Source organism: Mus caroli, unplaced genomic scaffold (genome assembly GCF_978045245.1).
Source record: "Mus caroli unplaced genomic scaffold, Mus_caroli_1 scaffold_9, whole genome shotgun sequence".
Classification (NCBI taxonomy): Eukaryota; Metazoa; Chordata; class Mammalia; order Rodentia; family Muridae; genus Mus; species Mus caroli.
In genome coordinates, this window is record NW_028227264.1 from 94,334,696 (window position 1) to 94,357,753 (window position 23,058).

Sequence of the window (23,058 nt, forward strand, 5' to 3'; positions counted from 1 at the left end):
AAGGACACAAGGCTGGTGACCCCTCAGGAACTTCCAGACCAGGGATTGGCTGGGACTGTCCTATGCACTCCTGATGGCCCTCATCAATCAAATCAAAGCCGTCTGTGACATTCCCTCTGAAACTATCAGCGACTCTAATGTCTATGAGTCTCTAAAGCACACATTTAGATCAAGTTGTATTTGCCACCTGCTCAGCTTAATGAGGCTACAGAGGGTCTGGTTTTACTTCTGTGTGTTGTTGTTAATCCTAGTGCTGTTACTACACCTTACAAGAAAGTGCACTTGAAAGGTACTGGAGTCTGTTTGCATGTGCCCTGCCCCAGATGTATATTTTTAAGGCTTCTAAAGAGAACCTCTAGGAAGTTCATTCTCGAATCATTAAAACACAAATGTGCTCATACACTTTGGAAGGTGAGGGGTGGGGATATAGATCATTCCGCTACTAGGCTTGTCTTTTTCTCTTAAAAAAAAAATAGCCATTCACTTACAAAGTTTCCATGAACAGGGTTTGGGATTTCACCATGGATTCGGGTACAAGATTAACTGCGATATTACGTCGCCTGCTTGTGAACCTGGGTTCACCATGCAGATGTGGTTAGTAGAATGCTACATGCAGAAAGAGCTCTTAGTCATTTAATTTAATAACTGTGGCTTCTCAAGACACATTCAGAATGGAAATGAGAGCATAAAGAGCCAGAAACAGGGTAATGCTCCCAAAACGACTTCTTTTGCAGCGAAGCTGATTGCCCTTCATTGAGCGCACAGGTGTCTAACGTCACAGGTTTCGCCACACAAAATGAAAGATCTTTGCTATAAGGTATTTAGCCAGGATAAATGGCGCACATAAGCAACCCAGGTTGCATAGATACAGACTTTAATGTGTGTCGATTCGCTCTGGTATAGAGGAAAGCCACTGATGGGTATCTTTCCCCCATCGAGACCATGGGTATCCCAGATTTACTGCAGTAAGTGGAGGTGGGGTGCAGCGATGTGCAGCCAGTGAATTAAAACAGAAAGTTCACTAAATAGGCATGGCAGATTACAGCACTCTACAAGTCTGTTTTGGTAGTTAAAAAACCAAAGCATCACGCTTCAGCAGACTGGCTTACATGCATTTCCATGAGGAGAATCAGCTCAGTATTATGGTTCATATAGACTGAAACATTTTCTTTTAAACTCCAAATTAACCCAAACTTATAAAAGTCAACAAGCAGAAAACTAAAGTTATCTGTCACGGTGTTATTATTACATAATGCTAGTATTATCCCCCCTGGGAAGGTGTAATCATTCACCTAAGAATATTAATGAAAAAACACTGGATATGTTTTCACTGCTAGGATAAAAAGAACCACAGGTATCATTATCTTTAAGGGGTACCTTCATCTGATATTTGTTTGGGGGTGGGTTTTTTTTAACTACTATTATATGCCCTTGTAATTTAATTATTTGAAATGAAAACCAAGCCAGTCGAGAGAAGAAAGCTACAGTGAACAACATTTCTACTTCCATTTTTCCTTTTCAACTTCAGGTAGCACGCACTTCATCCATCCGTGTCCAAAGTTCATGTCTATAATTCTAAGTTAGTTCCTGTCTACATACACTTGACTCTGCTTTAAAAACCAATCAAGGCTCCCACTGGCAACATCCTGAAACGGGTTTAGACTGAGGATGGATGGGGGAGGGAGGGGAAGTAACACAGGCCAGAGTCTCCCACCTGAATGTCAAAATGAATCACTAACGATTTTACTTATTATAATTTACTTATTATAATTTTGACGTATAAAATACTTAAATGTCATTTGACTACAGAAAGCACCAAGGCCTACTAACACTGCTTTAGCGTAGGTTTCTAACTTTACCAAAGATTGGTTGTTTGTGCTTCAACTTACACATCCTTCTCGCAGGTACTGGTTCCTCGCAGGATCATGGTGATATTTGACGCCTGGGTGAAGTTTGCTCCAGTAACAATCACATTGCTTTTCCCTAAGGTTGATATTTTCTGTGGCTCAATGGCCTTAATGTAGAAGACCTATTGGAAATAAGAGAGTAAAACAGCAGATCAAAGCTACAAAATGGCACTGTTTCTCTCTCTCTCTCTCTCTCTCTCTCTCTCTCTCTCTCTCTCTCTCTCTCTCTCTCGTGTGCACACGTGTACGCGAGCGCGCGCGCACACATACACTTTCGAGAAATCTGTTGATGTGTTGCAGTTCGAAGAACTCACTAGGAAATTACATTTTGCAAACACAAGCAGACAGCATTTAATGAAATCAATGAATTCAAGGAAGAGGGCTGAAGATTCGTGTCTCTCAACATGTGACAGCATGGGGTCAAACCAATTAGTCTTTGTCTCACAAGACAGTTGAAAACGCAGTTGAAGAGCCCGGATATTCTATCTGAGGCGTGAGCTGTCACTTGAGTTGAGAAAGAGCCCCCTGCCTTTCCCTCTCCTGAGGCCCATGATGCTCAAGCCTGGGGAAGGGAAGGGAAGCGGTCTCCCCAGCGGAGGCTAGCACGGACTCATTGTTCCGTCGATACAAATGTCAATACAGAGGGATTTAATTCTCTAGGAAGGAGTCCATATTTTTTTTTTGTTTGTTTCAATGCAGAGGACAGGGTATCTTAAGAATGTTGAGCCACTCCTGTATGAAAAAGTTAGGCACTGTGAACATCCGTGTAACCTCTGTGACCCAGTCTCTCGCTTTTCTCTGGGATATAATCAAAACTGAGTCCTGTGGAGTCACATGCTACCTAACTTCCCTAGCTCTCAGGCCATGTCTCCGGGCTTCTCCTCTATTTGCAAGATCTAATCAGTTTCCCCTACAAATCCTAGAGGAGGCAGGAATCATCTCCCTTCTTGTCTAAAGGTTTATTTTAATTTAGATACATGTGTGAGTAGCTGCTTCAGGGGCCAGAGGAGGGTGCTGTCTGGAATTAAAATGACAGGATGTTGTAACACATCTGACATTAGTACAAAGACTTGAACTTGGACTGGATCCTCTGCAAGAGCGAGAATTATTCTTAACCACTGAGCCATCCCTTCGGGCTCTTGTTTCCCCCCTTGCAAGACAAAAACAACCCAGGTGCCTCGTGCACCTCTCCCCCAAGTGCTACCATCTTCCATTCTGATCATGGAGGTTCTTTTGTAGGTCCTCTCCATTCCAAGACTCTGGCTGACAAAAAGCATGGCAGGTCTTAGCATACAGAGACTCCACAGTTACACTCCTCCCATTTGAAGTGGCCTAAGAGTCCAGAGAAGCCTCATCATGCCACACTGGGCCAAAGCACAAATGTTGAGATCAGCTGCTTGTTGGATGACGTCTATCAGGAGGACACTGAGTCACTGGTCCAGCTTCTGTGATGTCTCGCGCCTGCCCATCTCCTGCTGGTCCAGGTGACAGAATGTGGTCTGCTGCCACGCTGACCATCTGCCTGGCAGGAGCATCCTCTCACCCTGCTCTCCTGGCAAACCCAAGGGCTATGTGGCAGAGCAGCCACCACTTACTATCACCGTGGATTGATTTTGCAGATTCTGATAAATCCATCATTAATGTCATCGTGGTGATGATGTAATGCATCAGGGAATTGATTCCCGTGGTGGATTTTATTTTAATCACCTTAAAAAGGACGTTAGCCCTGTATTTATTTATTGAACCACTACGAGCCTGAAAGGGTCACTTTAATTATTCTGTTATACTTGACTGCATTTTATGGGGGGTGGTGTTGGAATTATCTCCTAGAGTGGTACTTGGGATGGGGGATTAGCAACGACTTCAAGATAAATCCCTTGCAAATGTCAAGTGTGTGTTATAAGAAGACTTGCTGTTTAGCTTTGTAGGTGACAGCCAAGTGATCAAGAACTTACTGGTCACTAGACCAGCAGCTGCTAGGTAAAGGTAGGCATGGTATGTGGTGGGGGCAGATCAAGGGCTAGGAAACTTCAGAAAACCCAGGGTCAAATCCTGTCCACTGTTTTTGGATATCCTATGAAAAAAAATGTCAAAAGGAGAATAGAATTTCAAACATATAACAGTACATGTCACATGTCATTATCCAGAAGTATGTGTATTATCTCTAGCTAAGTACAACAGAGACTGTGTGGCTGGCACAGCCTTAAAACACACTGCCAGGTTCTTTGCAGTATGGAAGTCCTGAACCTGTGGGCCACAACCCCATTGGAGGACAAAGGACCCTTTCACAGAGGTCGCTTAAGACCCTCAGAAAACACAGCTATTTACATTACAATTCATCACAGCAGCAAATTACAGTTATGTGGTAGCAATGGAAATAATTTTATGTTTGAGTGTCACCACCACATGAGGAACATATTAAAGGGCCATGGCACTAGGAAGATTTAGAACCACTGTTGTAGAGAAAATCTGCATCCCCTGCTCTACAAGAGAGCACACTGTCTTATTAGGGAAGCAAGATATGTGTGTGTTTAAGTTACTTTTAAACTTTGTGCACTCACGCTTGTATGTTTGTATGTATGTATATGTTTGTGTTTATGCTTATCCCTGTGTGCTGCCTGCTGAGCGATACTCCCTGGTCATAACTCTCTGCTATTGTAAACTGTCCATTATTTGTCCTCTGAAGCCAAGTCTTTTTCTCTGTGCTTCTTGTACTTATACTGTGGTTATCTGCCATAGTAAAACACGATAGCATGCTTTTGAACATGTGACTTCTTGTTCATAGTACAAGATAAGAGAGCCTTGTAACTAGTAAAGAAAAAAGTTGTTGTTTCAAAGGTAGGTGCATTTTGCTCTTTTAAGGGCTCTAGAAACACCATCGGAGGCTGATATTCTTTTAACTTCCTATTTCCCCTTGAGCCTTGCAACCTCAAAAGGATTTCATTTGACAATCTTATTGTTTAGAGGAGTTTACATTGCCCATGGAGGACCGAGTCTAGGCCTGGCTTCTTATGGAAGTAGGTGTCTGCAGTTTGCTTCCAAAGAGGGTCGCATCAGCTCTTTTATTTGCCAGGAGAATTTTTTCTTAATCTCAGAGTTAGGAGGCTAAAGAGCAATCAGTGGGATGACCCCACTGTGAAAATATACAATTTAAGATAGGGCAGCTACATAGCTGTACGTCATGGATATGAGGATTCATTAAAATGTTTTTTTCTTTAATATTTGTTAACTTTTTAAAAAATAAAATGAATACAAAGGACCAGAGAACAATCTTTCCCATAATGTTTTCTGCCCTCCATACTTTAGATGTTATTTGATACTTTAATTTAAAGTTAATTTACAACCTGACATGATGTAGCCAACCCTCCAAGCTAAAAACCATAATTGGGCTGGATACAGCCCAGATTCCTCACCCCTACAGTGAGGGTCTTCCTTCTTTCCATATCCAAGGTCCCCATACATCAAATCTAGACATCACTGACTGTAACCATCCTGGCCCAACCCCTTCTACCCATTAACCCATTACCCTCAGAACAGTCCACTTCCTGGGAGTTCCACTTTAGAGACAGGGGTTATTTTTAAGTGATGGTAAATTTTAACTATTTTGTTTAAAGAGAGAGGGGGGAGGAGAGAGAGGGGGGAGGAGAGAGAGAGAGAGAAAGAGAGAGAGAGAGAGAGAGAGAGAGAGAGAGATTGATTCTCATTTGTTTGTATTAGGATAGCATATTGGAAAGTGCTTAATCAGGCAGTTTGCAGGATGCCTGTTTATTTTTCTTTTCTTTTTCTTTTTTTTTCCACAAACTAAGCCGTTATAAGATGTTGGAAAGTATATAACCACCTGCAACAGTTCTCCTTGAAAACATCTGAGAGGATTAACTCTGAAGGCACAAGCAACTTATACTTGCTGGTCTTATGTCAACTTGACACACGCTAGAATTATCTGACAGGAGGGAACCTCAATTTAGAAAATGCCTAAATAAGATCCAGCTGTAGAGCATTTTCTTAACTAGTGATTAATGGGAGAGCACCCAGCCCATGGTGGGTCATGCCATCCCTGGGCTGGTGGTCCTGGCATCTGTAAGAAAGCAGGCTGAGCAAGCCATGAGGAACAAGCCAGTAAGCAGCACCCCTTCATGGCCTCTGCATCAGCTTTTGCCGCCAGGTAGTGGAGTGCCCTGCTTGAGTTACTGTCCTGACTTCCTTCAATGACTAACAGTGACCTGTAAGTGTAGGCCAAATAAGCCCTTTCTTCCTCAGCTTGCTTTTAGTCATTTTAGTATTGTATTGCAGCAATAGAAATCCTAACTACGGCTCACCTTGTGTGACATCTGACACCAACATAACTCAAATTACCAAGACATTTTTAGAGAAAAGACTATTGGAAAGAGGTCCATTAAGAAGGCTCCGTTTATTAAGAACAAACTATACTCTATTAATCTGTTAGGGGAAAAAAATCAGAACATAGTGAAGCTCTCTGTAGGTCTGGACCCAAGTCAACACTTGGTAAAACATCTCTCAGATTTTCACTCATGAAATTAGTTCAAACAGGACAGGATGAAAAGTCACATGGCTTCAAAATCAGCAGGACATCTGAAGTCAAAGGACATGAGAGAGATGAAAGGTAATACAACTAATTAAACGAAAGTGTCCTGTGGGGCCCCACGGGGGTGAGTATTTGGCTTAGAATGATTTAACATCTTCATTAATGGCCGAGAAGAGGACAGATGTAATATATTAATCATATGTACAAAGTGAGCGGTGTGGTGACCAGCCGTGGAGACAGGAAAGTGTAAAAGGGAATGCGATATGGAAAGAAAAGAGCAGAATACAATCCCATCAAAGAATAATGGGAGAGTTCAATGAACACCTCACGATGTATTTGATGCTGAGTCCACTGAGGAAATACCCCTTCCTAGGAGGCCCGGTACAGCAACAGAGAACTAGGGATGGAACAGGGAACTGGGAACTGCCAAAGGTCATCAGGGCCTCAGGACTTAGGTGGGAAACTTTCAGAGATCCATGCTCTCTTCTGAGAGATTAAGACTTGCTTCTGTGACCTGGGGACTAACTCCAAGATGAGGCTGACACAACCCATGGTGGAGCTGCCAAGGCTATCCCCTAACTTACTCTTGACCATTCATCCTGTATGTAGCTCCTCAGATCAGGCCTGAAGGATCAGATTGCTGAGACCAGAGAACACAGTTCTTAACCCTGCTTCTAACACACCTTCTCCCAAGACTCAGTTTGAACACTGGATTCTTGTTGACTCACTTTTGTTTTGGCCATCCTGGCCCATCTTCTTCTTGAAGAAGATGCTTGGCCTTTCCTGGGGCTCATTCTTTCTCTTAGCCCTCACCCTGAGATGCCCCTCTCCCTCCCCATCTCCCATGAGAATAAGCTCCCGTCTGCCTGACGCACAGATGGGACAGACTATTATCGTCTAATCCTGAGAAAAGCCTGCATTATCTTTAAGAGTTTTCTCCCTTCCAGAGAGGGTTTTAGCAATGATATCATGTGGCTTAACACTTATTCAGTTTAGGTCTTTTAAGGTAGGGTAGTAGTTAAAACTGAAAATTCTCTCTCTCTCTAATTTCCTTATCTACATTTTGGTTTTGAGGTAAAACTCCATGCCTGTAAAATGTGGCATTGTGAAGCTTAGATTAACAGACACTGAGTTCAGGATACAGCAAGGGCCTGATAAAGATTAGCTGCCACCCGTCAACTTAGTCCATGCTGACATTCTTTTTGGCTTCTATTCCCGTTATGAGTGTTTGACTCTTTTTATAACAAAGAATCTCACTTCCTCCTTCCCAAACATTCTAAGTTTGACAGTGCAAACTCCATGTGGGTCTGTATTGTGCCTGCCCAACACACAATCGCTGCTCAACAAACATCCTGTGAATGAACTCAATGCAGAACAGTGCTAGGCCCATAGAAGCTACTCATAAACCAACCAACAAAAGTCTGTGTTAAATTTAATTTTCCTTCTGAAGGCAAGGTTCTTGAAAGGGTCCATTTGGTACTGTCTATATGAGAAATTAAAACACACATTGAAAAGTCATGGAGGGAAGCAGTGACATAGCTTGACATGGTCGATTTCTGCCCTATAGTGATAAACATATTGGGAGGAATTACAAGTATGGCCAAAGAGGCCAAGCATGGTGGTTCATCTCTTTAGTCCCAGCACTCTGGAGGCAGAAGCAGTTGGATCTCTGAGTCTGAGGCCAGTTTACTCTACATATTGAGTTCCTAGTCTACACAGTGACAGCCAGAGCTACATAATGAGACACTGTCTTGAATAAAACAAAAACAAAACAAATACCCCCCCCCAAACCAAAACTAACAAAACCAACTAACCAACCAACCAACAAAGCAAAAAACCATAACCAGACAACATCTACAATTCACCACATATCATTACAGCTTTCCCTGTGGGCAGGAGGGCAGCTGCAGCTTCCCTCATTGGGTAAGGGCACCAGATGAAAGACAGTTAGGGAATGAAAGGAAAGATGGTCACCCAGTCAGGTGTCAGGACTTATGGCTTCAGGAAAGCAGAGATCAAGATTTGTCTTACAGTAGATGGCTGCCCTTGTTCTAGGCCAGATGAGATCTGGGGCTTCTTTACTGGGCCTATGCTTTTCTTTGCTTCAGTCCCCTGACAAATTGGGGCTGGTGTTTCTGGATAAGAATATCTGTCTTAGGGTTTTCATTGCTGTGAAGAGACACCATGACCAAGGCAACTTTTATAAAAGTCAACACTGAAATGGGGCTGGCTTATACTTTTAGAGGTTCAGTTCATTATCATCATGGTGGGAAGTATGGCAGCATCTAGGCAGATATGGTGCTGGGAAGGGGGCTGAGAGTTCTACATCCTGATCTGAAGTCAAGCAGGAGGAGACTGTCTCTTCCACACTGGTTGGGGCTTGAGCACTAGAAGCCCTCAAAGCCCGCCTACACAGTGACACACTTCTTCCAACAAGGCCACACCTACTCTAACAAGGTAGTGCCACTTCCCATGGGCCAAGTATATTCAAACCACCACAGTATCCTGGATCAAGTAAGTCTTAGGATCATGAGAATGTGAAGCCAACTGTCCTGGGATTGATCCAGGAGTCCTCCCTTATGAGCACCATATTCTCAGATGATCAAATTGATACTAAAATAGATGTAGTGAAAAGCTTTGCATTGCCACTGAAGAAGCAAGACAAAAATCCCCAAAGATATACATCCCAGCACACACAGGCTCCAGCTTGTTCACCCTTCTATGCTATCATTTGTCCCCTGCCTCTTCTGCCAAGATAAACTGAACTACTGAGGTCTCCTGGATTTTCTGGCCATGACTACACTTATTTATGGCAGTTGCTTCATGAAGAATATTCACTCCTCTGTCTTGTTGAGCCTAGGTATTTCTTGTCCCTCTAAGGTGAGCTGAAAGGTCCTTTCCATCAATGCATCCATCAAAGACTTAAACAACCACACTGATTGTGCTTAATCATTGGGTACTGGGCTTAAATAAACAAGAAAAACTAAGAACTAAGACTCTGTGCATAGCAAGGCTTTGAGTTTTTGTACTTTCAGGTTCTGCTTATACATACATATACATATACATATACATATGTATATAAATCTTGTACTGCTATGGGTGTTCTCATGGAAAAGAGTCTTAGGGGTGATGTCCTGAGAAGGGGATTAACTCATTTGTATATTGCATGCAGTATCCATGGAGTTCAGCATGACATCACATAGCAGATGCTTCAGAGCTTCCTGTAGGAAGCACTGACTCTAGCTCAGCATCTCAGAACCTCAGATGGTGCCCAGCACACAGGAAGCATTTGGTGCTGAGGTGATGTGGGCAGATGAATTCAAGAAAAGCTCTTGGTGGCTTCTCTGCCTCAACTGTTGGGTCTACTACACAAACTTGACATGAGAACCAACCGTGCAAACCAGAAAGTTTCATGTTCATGTGATAATGAAAGACAGTGGCCTTTCACAGAGAGAGCACAGGAAATCTCTCCTGTGCCAGGTGGCATACCATTCCCTACCAACCAAACTTGAGATTCTGCTCTGAGTCACACATATGTAAAGTCAATGTTTCAGTCTCAGCAACATGCTTTTCTCCAAACATAGAAGGGCAATCTGTAGAAAAGTGTTGAAGGCAAACCTTGGCTTCTTTTGAGACCTACCTTTCTTTCTTGGTGACGCTACTTTTTAAACCACAGTATCACAGTTTAGAAGGTTCAGGAAGCCAGGGTGCTATGACTATGTCACCCTTCTCTTTAAGATATTTACAAAGCACTGCCCAGACTGCTATACAAGAACTCGGCTGAATTTCCATCTAACTGTATCACATGGTACCCCATTAATATGTATAATCTCTGTTTTTATATATCCATAAAAACAAATTTAATAAAAAAACTAATCTCCCAAAGGGGACATCCAGACGATTCTATTTACATAAAATTTTAGAAGCGACAAGACTATAGAAATGGAGAACATGTTAGTGGTGTGGGGCTCCAGGGCTGGTGGGAGCAGGAGACAGTAGATGGAGCTATAAAATGGTAGCCTGGGGTGGCCTGTGGTAATGAGCATCCTATACCTTGACCTTTGACATCATTAGCAGGGCTTGAGATCTTCAGCTATATTCTACAAGGTGGTACTATCAGAGGAAAACAGAGTGAAAATTTTATGTGTTGTTTTCTTTTTTTTTTAATGTGTTGTTTTCTTATGAAACAATCAAAGACAAGAGAGAAGTTGGAAGACACTGGTTCCAAAAACAGACTTAAAAAAAAAACAGTATAAACATAGACAGTATAGTACTCATGTGAAGACGGGTGCTCAGAGCACTGGAACAGGAAGGAACCTCAGGAATAAAGCCTTGCATGCAAGCCCATGGGGTTCTCAGTGAGGATGCTATAACCACTGACTCAGGGAGAGAGTGTTCAAGGAATGGTACTGGAAATCCATGTGCAGAAGAAAGGCTGCTGAACCTCACTTTACTCTATCTATAAAAATGGACTCCAGTGGGTAAGGTATGCACAGATGAGTTAAAACTCAAAGAGGAAAATGGAAGTTTGAAAGGCATCACAACATTAGGGTTTAGTAGTCATGTCCTGAGCCTGCCCCCCAAAGCACAAGAAACAAAAGAAAAAAAGATAGGCAAATTGGACTTCACTGAAATTAAAAGTTCTATGTATCAAAGAACATGACTAGTTCAGGGATATAACTTAATGTAGAGTACTTGTCTGGTGTGTATGAGGCTGTGGGTTTGGGATCTATGCACACACACACACACACACACACACACATATATTCACACAAACACACACATATATACACACACACATACATATTTAAACACACATAAACACACATGTACACATCAGATGTACGCACACTCTCTCATACTCTCTCTCTCTCTCTTTCTCTCTCTCTCTCTCTCTCTCTCTCTCTCTCTCTCTCTCACACTCACACACACACACATTCAACAGAGTTGAAAGATAACATACAGAATGGGAGAGAAATACTTTCAAATGTTGTATCTGGCTAATCCCTAGAAGATACTTCTTGTGCCCAAAGGAAGAAAACAAGTTAACCAGTCAAGTCAATGGGAAAGGAGTTTAGCAGAAGACTTCAGCTAGTGAACAAGCAAATGAAAAGGAGTCAGAAAGTGCACGGAGCAGACAACCAAAGTCAGTGAGGCTGCTGCTCACATCTGTGAGTACAGTAGTGACCAAACCAAACCAAACAAAACAGGAAAATGTTCGTGAGAACTCGAGAGACAGAAACCCTTGAGCCCTGTTAATAGAATCCTTGGCTAGACAGAGTACCATGCAAGACGGGATGGTGGCACTTAATAAAAAGAATTACAGTGTGATCCAGGAGTCTTAACTCTGTGGTGTTGATCAAAAGAACTAAACAGGGTGGCTCTAAGAGTCAGTTGTATGCCAGTGTTTCTAACTGGGCTTGTCCTAATGCCTAAATGGTGAAAGCAAACTGAGAGCCTGTGGTTGGGGGAATGTATAAATAAAATGTGTTCTATACATATGCTGGAATATTATTCAGCCTTCAAAAGGAAAGAAAGTCTAATCCGTGCCGCAACACAGTGAGCCTGGAGGTCACAATGATAAAGTAAGCCTGTCACAAGAGGCAAACCCCTCACACGAGGTGTATATATATATATATATATATATATATATATATATATATATATATCTTAGAGACAGAAGATAGAATAGGGGTTAGAATAGAATAGGGGTTTACAAGAGTCTGGGGGGCAGGGTGAGGGCGGGGCCGGGGTGGGATGAGGGCGGGGCCGGGGCGGGGGAGGAGTTACTAAATGAGTATTGAGTTTCAGTCTGGCTCGATGTAAAGTATTGCAGTGACTGGCTGTACACGCAGCGTGAAGGAATACTTACATTACGGAAGTGCACACTAACAATAGTGAAGATGGTAAATCTCGTGGTCCCTGCAGTTTACCAAAACTGAAAGCCACCACCACCAAGCTTAATTAAAAGACAAAAGCTTCTCACTTCTCCATCCAAGCTCCTGTCGCTGCATCTTCATCTTTTACAAACCATGGAGACCAGAGGAGCAGCCCACCACTTAATTAAGTCTCAGAGACTCAAAGGCCGGAGATATTGGCACACCAAGGTTCACTAATGCTTTAATTAACTTTATAATCCATTTGGGTTCACAGGCCCTCAGCCTGTTACTTAATTCACCTAAAGTTACTATCAACTTTTCAGTAATGATTAAAAATGTGCTCCTTATTGGTGTTGACACTTGACCTTAAGTGGCTGCAAATGGCTAAATCAGAGCCCCAGCCTGGTCACAGAGTAGAAAGCTGGGCCCTCGGAATTTCTTCCAGTGCTGATCTTAATTTGACAGAGTCGAAAGAGAATGAGGGAGGGAACCTGTCCACTGTGTGTGTGTGTGTGTGTGTTACCACATGTAAACACTTAATGAACTTCTGGCAACTGGAGGGGGCCAGTACGGAACTAAACAGAGACTAAACAGAGTTACATGCGTCCTGTGCAGAAATATTCACATGGTCTCAGACCATCTTTTTGTATATGACTGATATCTAGGCTGTGGTAATTAACTATAACTGTGAAGACAAAGCAAGAGAATTTTCCAGGAAATTTTCATGGGAAAAAAAAACCTCCACCACTTTTGAGACGGAGGCACATATTCTTCAGCTGTTCTATCTTGACATTATTAATGATGGGGTCAATCAACTCCATAAATCAAATAAAAAAATAAGCAAGGCCAGTTTGCTTCTTTTGCAGAGACCCCTACCCACACACACAGTGCCGGTCATTAGTGAAGTCAGAGTATCTGGTTGGAACCGAGGTCAGCTCAGCTGTACGGTATACTTTCCCCAGTGAGCCACAAAGTCACCTTTACCATTCCACTTCTACTGGAACAGCATCATTTTTCACAATTACAAAGTTTTAATTTCTCTTATGTGAATGTGAAAGCCTTTGATGTATTGAGCCAATTATGTGAAACTTGGTTTAAAAATGAACTGAAAAAAAAAAGTGTGTGTGGGGGAGGAGGGACTGAGGTTATAAGATGGGGAATTTTACCACAGAAACCCAAGGTACTGAGTTGTTATTGCCATCAAAAGGGGATTTTTGTCTTTCCATTATCAACACCAAAGTTGAGCCTGACCTGCACAGCCCCGTCAGTTCTGTTTCTCTTGCTCTCCTTGACTCTTCCTCCTCCTGAGTCCCTGGGCGACTTCTCCACAGCAACTTGACAGAGCTCCTGCATTGGAGAACATCCCTTCAGCATGGGAGTGTGACACACAGAAAGGGGCGGGGCTGGGCGCACACAGGCACTTGCTTCTGATAGATCCCTGTCATATTTCGAAATGCCACTTTACCTGATTCCTCTCATAATCTGATGGTTCGCAGGGGGTGAAGGGGTGGATGCATTTCTTGTCCCGTTTACACCAAGCACAGCCGGTTCCGATACATGCTGGGCATCTGGTGACACGGAAAAAAAAAAAAAAAAAACAACTTAATTTCTGTACTTTGAGGGAATTATTCATATTCTAGAAACTTCCCTCGGTGGCGCTACAGGTTGAGAACATACAGGAATGGTACTACTATTAATAATAAAGTCTTTGACTAGCTAGGGGGACAAAGGGAGGAAGGATGTTCCTTTGAGGTTGGAGAAGCAAGCAAGGCTTTATGTGTTTCTCTGGGAAGCCCTGTGAGTTGATGGATTGTCATCACACTTACAGAGGTGTTGCCATGGAGACCTGAAGCTGGGGTCACCCGCTGGTCTGTTGATAACAGGAACCCACTGAATCCGATTCTGAACCTGGTTGCTATTTGTCTACCCTCAGGTAAGCCTCCATAAAGCGAGATCTTTCTCTCCCGGCTGCCACTCAGCGGATCAGCAAAGCCCTCACTCCCTGGAGCAGCTGTGCTGCCCACAACACGGTGTGAGACACAAAGTCTTTCGTGGCCGGCAGAGAGGATGGGGCACCATTGTTTGCTTTACAGCCAAAGGGAGAGTTGGACCTGCTAATCAAAGGAGGCATTTGTGCGTGGGTGACTGTGGAGGGCCTGAGAATGCCCTCCATGCATAAGGAATGATTGGAGATCAGGGAGAGACATTATTAATAGAAGAAAGATCGGGGCTGGTCTGGAGAGCTGTCCAAGGGATGCCTCAAGAAAACTTAGCAGGAGGTGATGAGGAAACCGGACAGAGGAAGTACACTTGGCCTGGAATTCATATATGCTCTGGAAATCCTAACAGACAGAAAGAAGTTCCCTGAGGGCAGAAAACAGATTACATTTCAGGGAGGAAGCCTCTTGCCCAAGGAGCTCCCTGAAAAGGAGCTCTCCAGGCTTGTGGATCTGGCTCTGAGGTCTGGTATATACCTAGCATTGGGACCCTGGGGTAGTCATTTCCTTCTACCTGGGCTCTAGAGCAAGACATCTTTAAACTGTCCTTGCACCCCTAATTTCTACTTCATTTTCTCTTCCTTTTACCTGGGTTGGAGGCTTCCAATATCAAGAGTTCTATTTTTCTTCCCTAACTTCGTTCTGCTTCTTAGACATCAGTGACTCTCTGTGTGGCCTTGCAATGCACCTCTTTGGTAAAGATAACCTAACACCATCTGACTTCACTTTTTCCTATAGTGACTTCCGGGCCGGGCTGGAAGCTGTTCCCATATGCTGATGTCCAATCACATCCCAGAATGGATAACACACCTCTGGTAATACAGCCCACAAGTGTCCTCTGTCCCAGCTGCAGAGGATGGGCCTCTGAAGAGACTATTTCCTCTGCCTTTTCTCTACTTTAGGAGCCAAGAGGGAGCTGTAGTCCAAATTCAAAGGGTCCATAGCTGAATTGGGGCCAATAGTAAATAAATGGAAGACACGGGGTTAGGGTCGCTAAGTGGGAGACTTGCTTAGTATGCTCAAGGCCCACAAATCTAAATTCCCTAGCACCACAGAGAGAAAGCAAAATGGATATGCCTTTTTGGTGAAGGAGACTTCAACTTGTCCTCATTCGCAGGGCTTACTGCTCTGTCCAAACTCCCAGAGCCATTTGCATTATGGGAGAGTTTAGTGGTATTCCTTACTGATCCTTACTTCAGGGATCCTCCAGGTCTGGGGAAAATACCTTTCCCTGTTGATAGGGACACCTTGGCGCATGCTCTCTGCGGCTGCTCCAGTTTTCTTGTTAGGGCTTGAACGACCGAGCACGGTTTATTACCGCCGTGGCTCTCCTAGCTCCCGTTAGGCCATGCTCCAAAAGGCACTTTGGAAAGTTCTAGTCCGCAAAGGAGTTCTTTAGGAAATCGAGGAGCAAAACAAATAAATTTAAAAGCAATGAGAACATTTAAAAGTCAAAGCCAATCTTACTCTTTTAATGATGCACAGTTGGTGAAGTTGAATCTTTCTGATAAGTTCCAAGACGGAAAGGAGAAGGTCGCATTGACAACTAAGACATCTGGAGGAAAAGAAAGGGGAGGGAAAAGGCATTCATCGTGGGTCCCCGCCATAGTCAAGCATAGCTGGAGATGCAAAAGGAAGAAAGAAATATTCTTGCCTTTTCTACACAGAGGGCACGGGTGTGCCAGCTGTTCACCAACATTTCAATCAGTGTGTGGCTCCTTCCCCATGGGCCATTCATGTCAGGCAGCCACAGTGCACAGCATAAGCCTCCAAACAGACTGAGCCTGATGCTAGCTCCAAGACTCCCACAGATAATCACCAGGAAAAGCCATTTTACAGCCCATTTACATCCCATGCTCTCGCTGGGATCACTACCTCAGCTTGTAATTGGCCAAGGCATGAGAATAAAACAAGTCACCGAGCAAGAAGTGCCTGGAATATGAATGCCAACACCGGAAAAAAAAAAAAAACCCTGCACCTTCAGAGCCATCTACACTCAGTAAATATTTACCTAAGAAACCCTGAATGCCAGTACCCTGGGGTGAGGCCCAATGATCTCCTTGGAGTCACCTACTGTCAAGTGAAGGTTTTTTGGTTTGCTTCTGAAAACCTTATCTGTTGGTTGGAAAACTCCAATAGAATAAAATGGCGGGGGGGTGGGGGTGTGTGTGTTAAAACCTATGCTAAGTCAGCAGTAGAGAAATGCTGCTTTTGGTAACTCCTTAAACCCCAGTGCTGGATCTGAGGCAGCAGGAAATCAAACCCAGCTGTTGGTCAGAATCAGAAAGGCTTTAGGGAAATATCAATACCAGAGCTGTATTCTAAGCCACCATGACTGTGCAGACCTGAGGCTGGTCTCAGAACCTGAATATTGTAATGCCCCTCCCAACATAATGAGCACACAGACCATCCTTTGGGTACCATGGTCCACAGCAACACCACTGTGGTCCTATTATGTCTAAGCAAGGACCAGCACTAATACAGAGGAAATAATATCTTCTTACTTGTAGGAATTCATGAGGCTTGTTAAATGGGAGTCTTAACATTGTGAGAAGTTGGCCTGACTTTGTAGACATCGTCCCTATGTTCCTTCCTGGCGTTGTATTAGTGTGCTGTTCACAAACTCTAAGGATCCTCGCGTGGAGATGCCTCTCTTCCAGAACAAGGCACTCCTCTGATTCTCTGTGTGTCTGGAATTCCACCCAGCATTCTGCTCACGCGAAGTGGGCTTATGTGAAATGATAATCTTTTGTTTTAAAGACAAGGAGGTCTGGAGGGCTGACACGACCTCTCGGCAGGAGCATCTGAACAGACACTTGATGCATGTTAGTGAAATGCACACATGGCCATTTAGCACTGAGGGACTCCCAGCGAAAATACATTCCCATAGAACTGACAAGGGCCCAGGGAGGGTGCCCAAGAAGTCAGACTTTACTGAGCACCAACCGTGCACAGCACGTTGGAAATTTCCCAGGGAAATGAATATTCACAGCCTCTCCTCTGGAAGCACTTACAGTTCTAGAAGAGGTAAAATAGTCAAGGTGAAGAAGAAACAGAAGTCAAGGGGATACCATGTGAGGAGGTTGAGCTCCATGTAGAATTTAGGTACAAGACAGAGGTGCTTCTGGAAAACCAAAGGTGTGGCAGAGAGACTAGGAAGGTGTATGGGAGAGGTGACCTTTCTCCACTGTTTCAAAGTATATGGAAAGCAATACTTGACAGGAGAGGTAAGACCAGCCAAAATAGGCCAGGAATGTAGACATGATGGATCATGTCTAGAAATATATATATGTATGTATATGTATATATGTATATATATATACACATACATATATATGTGTGTGTGTGTGTACATGCACACACTATATATTCTGACACTGAGGAGGCTAAAGCAGGAGGATTTGCTACATACACAGAGAGAGAGACAGAGACAGAGAGACGGAGACAGAGAGGCAGAGAGAGACAGATAGAGAGCCCACAAATTAAGTTTCATCCATTGCTTTAGACAGCTGAGCACAAAGAGTAGATACTTGAGCTTGTTGCATTCAGCCAAGCTTTCTAAGTCAGTCTTGGATACTTAGAGGGATATTTTATACGTGAGCAAGATCTGCATCTTTAATGACCCAATTTCACCAGAAGTGCATTTGAAAGACAGTACAGTGGTGACAAGGTAGAAAACTGGTGCAGTTTTAAAGTATCTAGACCCAGTGATTTCAAGGGACATTTTTAGCTTGTGACTCTGGCTTTGTGCATCCAGTTCCCTCTTGAGGGAAGAAGACTCAACTGAGCACTCTAGGCTCGCTGTTTGGTATACCCTCAACATTTTTATTTGGGAACTCAATGCTTGATTTGATAATATCATGAGGTGGAGCCTTTGGGAAGTAGTTAAATCATGAGGACTTCCTCCTCATGGACGGGATTGGTGTCCTTATAAGGGAGGATTGGGCATCATCTCTGAAGCAGAGAGAGAGAGAGAGAGAGAGAGAGAGAGAGAGAACCTTCACCATACACTGAATTGTCTGATGCCCTCATCTAGGATCCCTTGCCTTCAGAACTATAAGCAATAAATTTCCATCTATACATCATCCAATAGTAACTTTGCTGCTCACAAGCAACTCAAACAGCTCCAGTGTGATAACATTCTAGGAGGCGCCCACCATCACCTTAACTCCCCCAAGTCTTTTCCATCTTAGCAGACTCATGAATCCTCTTTTGAGCCTCCTGGGCATCCCTAGATGTCCACTTTGCATCCTTTCACCTCGAGTACCAGCTCTCAGTCTCTCTTGTCTGGACCACTTCGATGGCTTTTCTATTAGCCACTCTTTAGGAACCAAGAATTTCAGTTCTTTACTTTCCTCTCCATTCATTACCATCCACCTGTCCATCCACTCCCTAAAAATTCACTGACACACTGGGCTAAACACAATGCTATGCACAGCAACAAACTTTTCAAGGTTCCTGCCCCATGAGGCTTATCTTCTCCAGGGATAGATCATCCACAATTGTGTCTTCCTGCTAATGAATCTGACTGTGCTACTTGTAGCTGAGACCTCCCAGGATGGAGCCCACGTTTCACATGGTATTCTATTGTCCCCTAGCTCCCCTGCTATCTGGTCCTCCCTGCCCCTATCCCACTTGCTCAACTCATAGCCTTTTTTTAGTTCCCCAGTTTAAGCCCCTTTCTCTTCTTCTGTCTAGTACACAAGCTGGTCTCTGGTTGCATTCCTTTCTCCCTTTTCTCTGGCTTATCTCTGCTCATCCCTCCTTCTTGTAGGACTGATGTCACCCAAAAAGAGATCCACCCCAGGTGTTGTAGTTTGAATGAAAATGATCCCATAGGCTCATAGGGATGGCACTATTGAGAGCTGTAGCCTTGTTGGAGTAGGTGTGGCTTTGTTGGAGAAAGTGTCTCCCTGGGGTGGGCTGGGAAGTCTCATAAACTCTAGCCTGGCCTAGAGTGGCTCACTGTCTCTTCCTGCTGCCTGTGGATCCAGATGTAGAACTCTCAGCTTCTCCAGCACCATGTCTGCCTGCATGCTGCCATGCTTCCTGCCGTGACAATAACGGACTGAACCTCTGAAAATTAACCCAGCCCCATCTCAGTTTTTTTCTTCTAAGAGTTGTCATGGTCATGGTGTCTCTTCACAGCAATAAAATCCTAAGACAAAGGTGCCTTTATGGTTATAGGTATCCAGTAATACTACATTATAACCCTACATTTATACACTACATTGCACAGCAACATTTATACTCTTAGTGTAACCATAATAGGTTATAAGGATTCTGAAGCAAGGGTTAGCTTAATCTGTTTGCACCTTCGTATTCCTGGAACCTAGCATAATACTTTGTACCCAGATATTCATACTTCCTGTATGAATGAATGAATGAATGAATGAATGCACTGAACTTAGAATGTTTTCTTATCTCACCTAAGGTACCACTGCTTTTCTGAGCTCTGAATCCTCTCATCCACCTGAAAAGCAAGCCCAAAGGTTTCTTGTGTCCCAAGCTCTCTTAGCCAATGTCCCCTTCCCTATCTTTCCCCAGTCACATCGGAAAGTGAGGGGCTGGAGTCGACTCAGGAGATGGGGGCAGTATGTAGTGAAGACTTGGGTGAGAACCAGAGGTAAGGAGACAGGAAGGGAACTACCCCAACCCCCAGTAACTGAACTCAGGAGAGGCTCTTGTACTTGACTGTATAATGATTGCCCAGAGGAATCCACATACTGTAGCTGGGTCTGCTGGGGATGTTGCAGGCACAGGTCCAGTTCAGCTGGCTTCTCCCCTGGCAGAGCAGCTTGCCGGTGTCTGCGTTCTTCACCACGCACTCCGAGTGTCTTGCGGAGATGCTTCCCACAATGGTCACTGTGGTCTGTGCAGGGGGGAAGACATATCACACGGTTGATTTGTATTGTCGGTATCCCTCCTAAAGCTTTATGGGAAATCACCTGTAGACCAGTGTGGCACTTTGAATGAAAATGACCCCATAGGCTCATAGGGTGTGGCACGATTAGGAGGTGTGACCTTGTCAGAGGAGGTGTGGCCTTGTCAGAGGAGGTGTGGCCTTGTCCGAGGAGGTGTGGCCTTGTCAGAGGAGGCGATTTACTAAGAGGTTGGCTTTGAAGTCTTAGAAGCTCAAGCCAGGTCAAATGTGGTTCACTGTCTCTTCCTGCTCGTTACCATAAGGATAACGGACTAAACCTCTGAAACTGTAAGCCAGCCCCAATGAACTGTTTTCCTTATAAGAGTTGTCATGGTCATGGTGTCTCTTCACAGGAAATAGAAACTCAGAGCAAGACAACCTGCCATGGGAAGGAGAGTTTCTTAAGGGAGCTGGTGTTAAAACAGAGATGGGTTTTACTGGGTGTTTGATTTGTTCTTTTGTGAGTTGCATATTCCAAGTTTATGACCACATTTCTGCTATGTGTTTTTCTTATCAATTTTGAAGAGCTCTCTGCACCACGTAGATATTAATCCTTATCTGTCATATTTCTGACACACTCTCTCATAATCTACCGTTTGTTTTGACTTTTGTTTGTATAATCTCTTAGCCTGATACAGCATCTCTTTATGTAAGCAGATAACAGTGTTCTTGTTTTGACTATTAAATGCGTCCTAAACTCTAGCTTACAGACAAGAATTAAATAGTTCCATCCTCCTTACTGTTTTGTTTTTTAAACTTAACATTTTTAACCCATCTGGAATTTATTTGTGTATCTATAGTGTGGGATAAAAGTCCAATTTTATTTTTATCCAGATGGCTAATTAGCTATATCATCACCATTTCCTAAACAACAAAAAACCCTCTCCTTTCCCCACTGAAGCAAGATATCACTTTTACTTCAGAAAACATTTTAATTTGTGTATTTTATTTGTATAAATGTATTTCTTGCATATATGTATATGTATCTATATGTGCCTGTATCAGGGTTAGACCCTAACCCTAAGCCTAACCCTAACCCTAACTGGAGCTACAAATGGTTATGAGCTGCCAAGTGTGTTCTGGGAACCAAACCAGGATCCCTTGGAAGAGCAACGAGCACTCTTAACTTTTGAGCCATCTCCCCATCCCATCCCTCAAGATATCTGTCTTAGTTAGGGGTTTTTTTTTGCTTGTTTTTTTTTTTTTTTTTTGGTTTTGTAAAGAGACACCATGACCATGGTAATTCTTATAAAGAAAAACATTTAACTGGGAGCTGACTTACAGGTTCAGAGGTTTAGTCCATTACTGTCATAGCAAGAAGCATGCCAGCATGCAGGCAGACATGGTGCTGGAGAAGGAGCTGAGAGTTCTACTTCTTGATGCACAGGCAGCAGCAGGAGACTGTCTGCCCCACTGGGCATAGCTTGAGCATACATATTACCTCAAAGCCTGTCTCCACAGTGACACACTTCCTCTAACAAGGCCATACTCCCTATGGCCAAGCGTTCAAACACAGGAGTCTATGAGGGCCATTCCCATTCAAACCACCACGGTGTCCTGTTTGCAATGTATTATATAATACATGTAATATATTTGGAATCTACTTCTATCCCATGGTCACTATGTGTTTACTACTTTAAATATCTAATAAGGCAAATGCCTCCTTATTTATCTTTATTTTCATAGGGATTCCTAGACATGGTTCATCTTTTTGAGATTCACAATTATACAAGAAAGGTTGAGGTGATGATGTATCTTACTGAAACAGCAAAAGTATTCTGTCATTTTGGTGAACCATATGTCTCTACATTATTAAGCATTCCCATGCAAACACAGGATTGTATTTTCATTTGCATGACTCTAATCCATGGTTTATTTAAGAGGCTGTTCCTTGATCTTTTGGGTGTTAAGGTACCCTTGCCACCTCTTTATCCCTTCCTATGAATGCTACCAGATAATAGCTCAATCTGCTTTTAAAATTAGCTATGGTTTACCATGTGGTCAAATCCCCGAGGAGATTTACAGGAAGCGGGTTTTCTGAGTGTCTGTGCATGTGCAGAGGCATGCAGTGCATATGTAGGAGGACCAAAAAGGAAGACTTGAAGTCCCAAACTCCTAAAGCAGATTTCTCCACAAGAAATATCTAAAGAATCAAGGCAGCTCTCTCGATGAGAAAGGAAGTAAAGGGTTAAATGCTAACAGATCAACTGACTGCAGGCGGCAGATGGGTTAAGAGTGGGAAGCTGAGTGGGGGACCAGGTAGCCCTTTCACCTGTGATGGAGACCAGCGGCCTGGAACACCTGGGGGGGGGGTCCTCCATTCTCATCCTCCTGACCTCTGCTCAGATCTCCTATATGGCCACCTATGCCTTCCCTGCTGTCTCTCCTGGACCCCTAACAGCTTGCTGAATCTATACCCCAATCTTAGAATATTAAAAAAAAAATGTGTTTTCAGTCCATGGAATAATGCTGTGGGAAGCAGGTTCTTTCAGCCTGAGTTCACCTGGCCTGAAATCTAAGCATCTGTATGAGACATTTTTTTACCTATCTGTGACACTGTGGACTGGACCCAAGGCCTGGTACACGCTAGGCAAGCACTTTACAACCGGTCTGCATAAGCATCCCAGCTGGCTTCTATTTGTGATCCTCCTGCCTCAGCCTTCTGAGGAGCTGGGTTAACAGGCATGTACCTCCACAAGTTCACAGGAGTATGGGAATGAACTCCAAACTGTTCTTGCTAGTTTATCTTCTCAGGGGTCTGCACTCTCGATCATATTGTCTTCTTTATCCCATGATACTCTCTCCATCA

The 23,058-nt window shown here is 43.5% G+C and overlaps 1 protein-coding gene across 1 annotated transcript in view; it reads right to left on the reverse strand.

The window, feature by feature from the left end:
* Plxnc1 (plexin C1) overlaps nucleotides 1-23,058 on the reverse strand; it is a 157,806-nt gene that overhangs the window by 61,283 nt on the left and 73,465 nt on the right. Inside the window, exons 6-10 of the mRNA XM_021175323.2 lie at nucleotides 20,054-20,198; nucleotides 15,794-15,881; nucleotides 13,795-13,897; nucleotides 13,581-13,676; nucleotides 1,890-2,029 (exon numbers count right to left, since the gene is read on the reverse strand). Of these exons, the coding sequence (XP_021030982.2) occupies nucleotides 1,890-2,029; nucleotides 13,581-13,676; nucleotides 13,795-13,897; nucleotides 15,794-15,881; nucleotides 20,054-20,198 (572 nt within the window). The remainder of the gene's footprint in view (nucleotides 1-1,889; nucleotides 2,030-13,580; nucleotides 13,677-13,794; nucleotides 13,898-15,793; nucleotides 15,882-20,053; nucleotides 20,199-23,058) is intronic.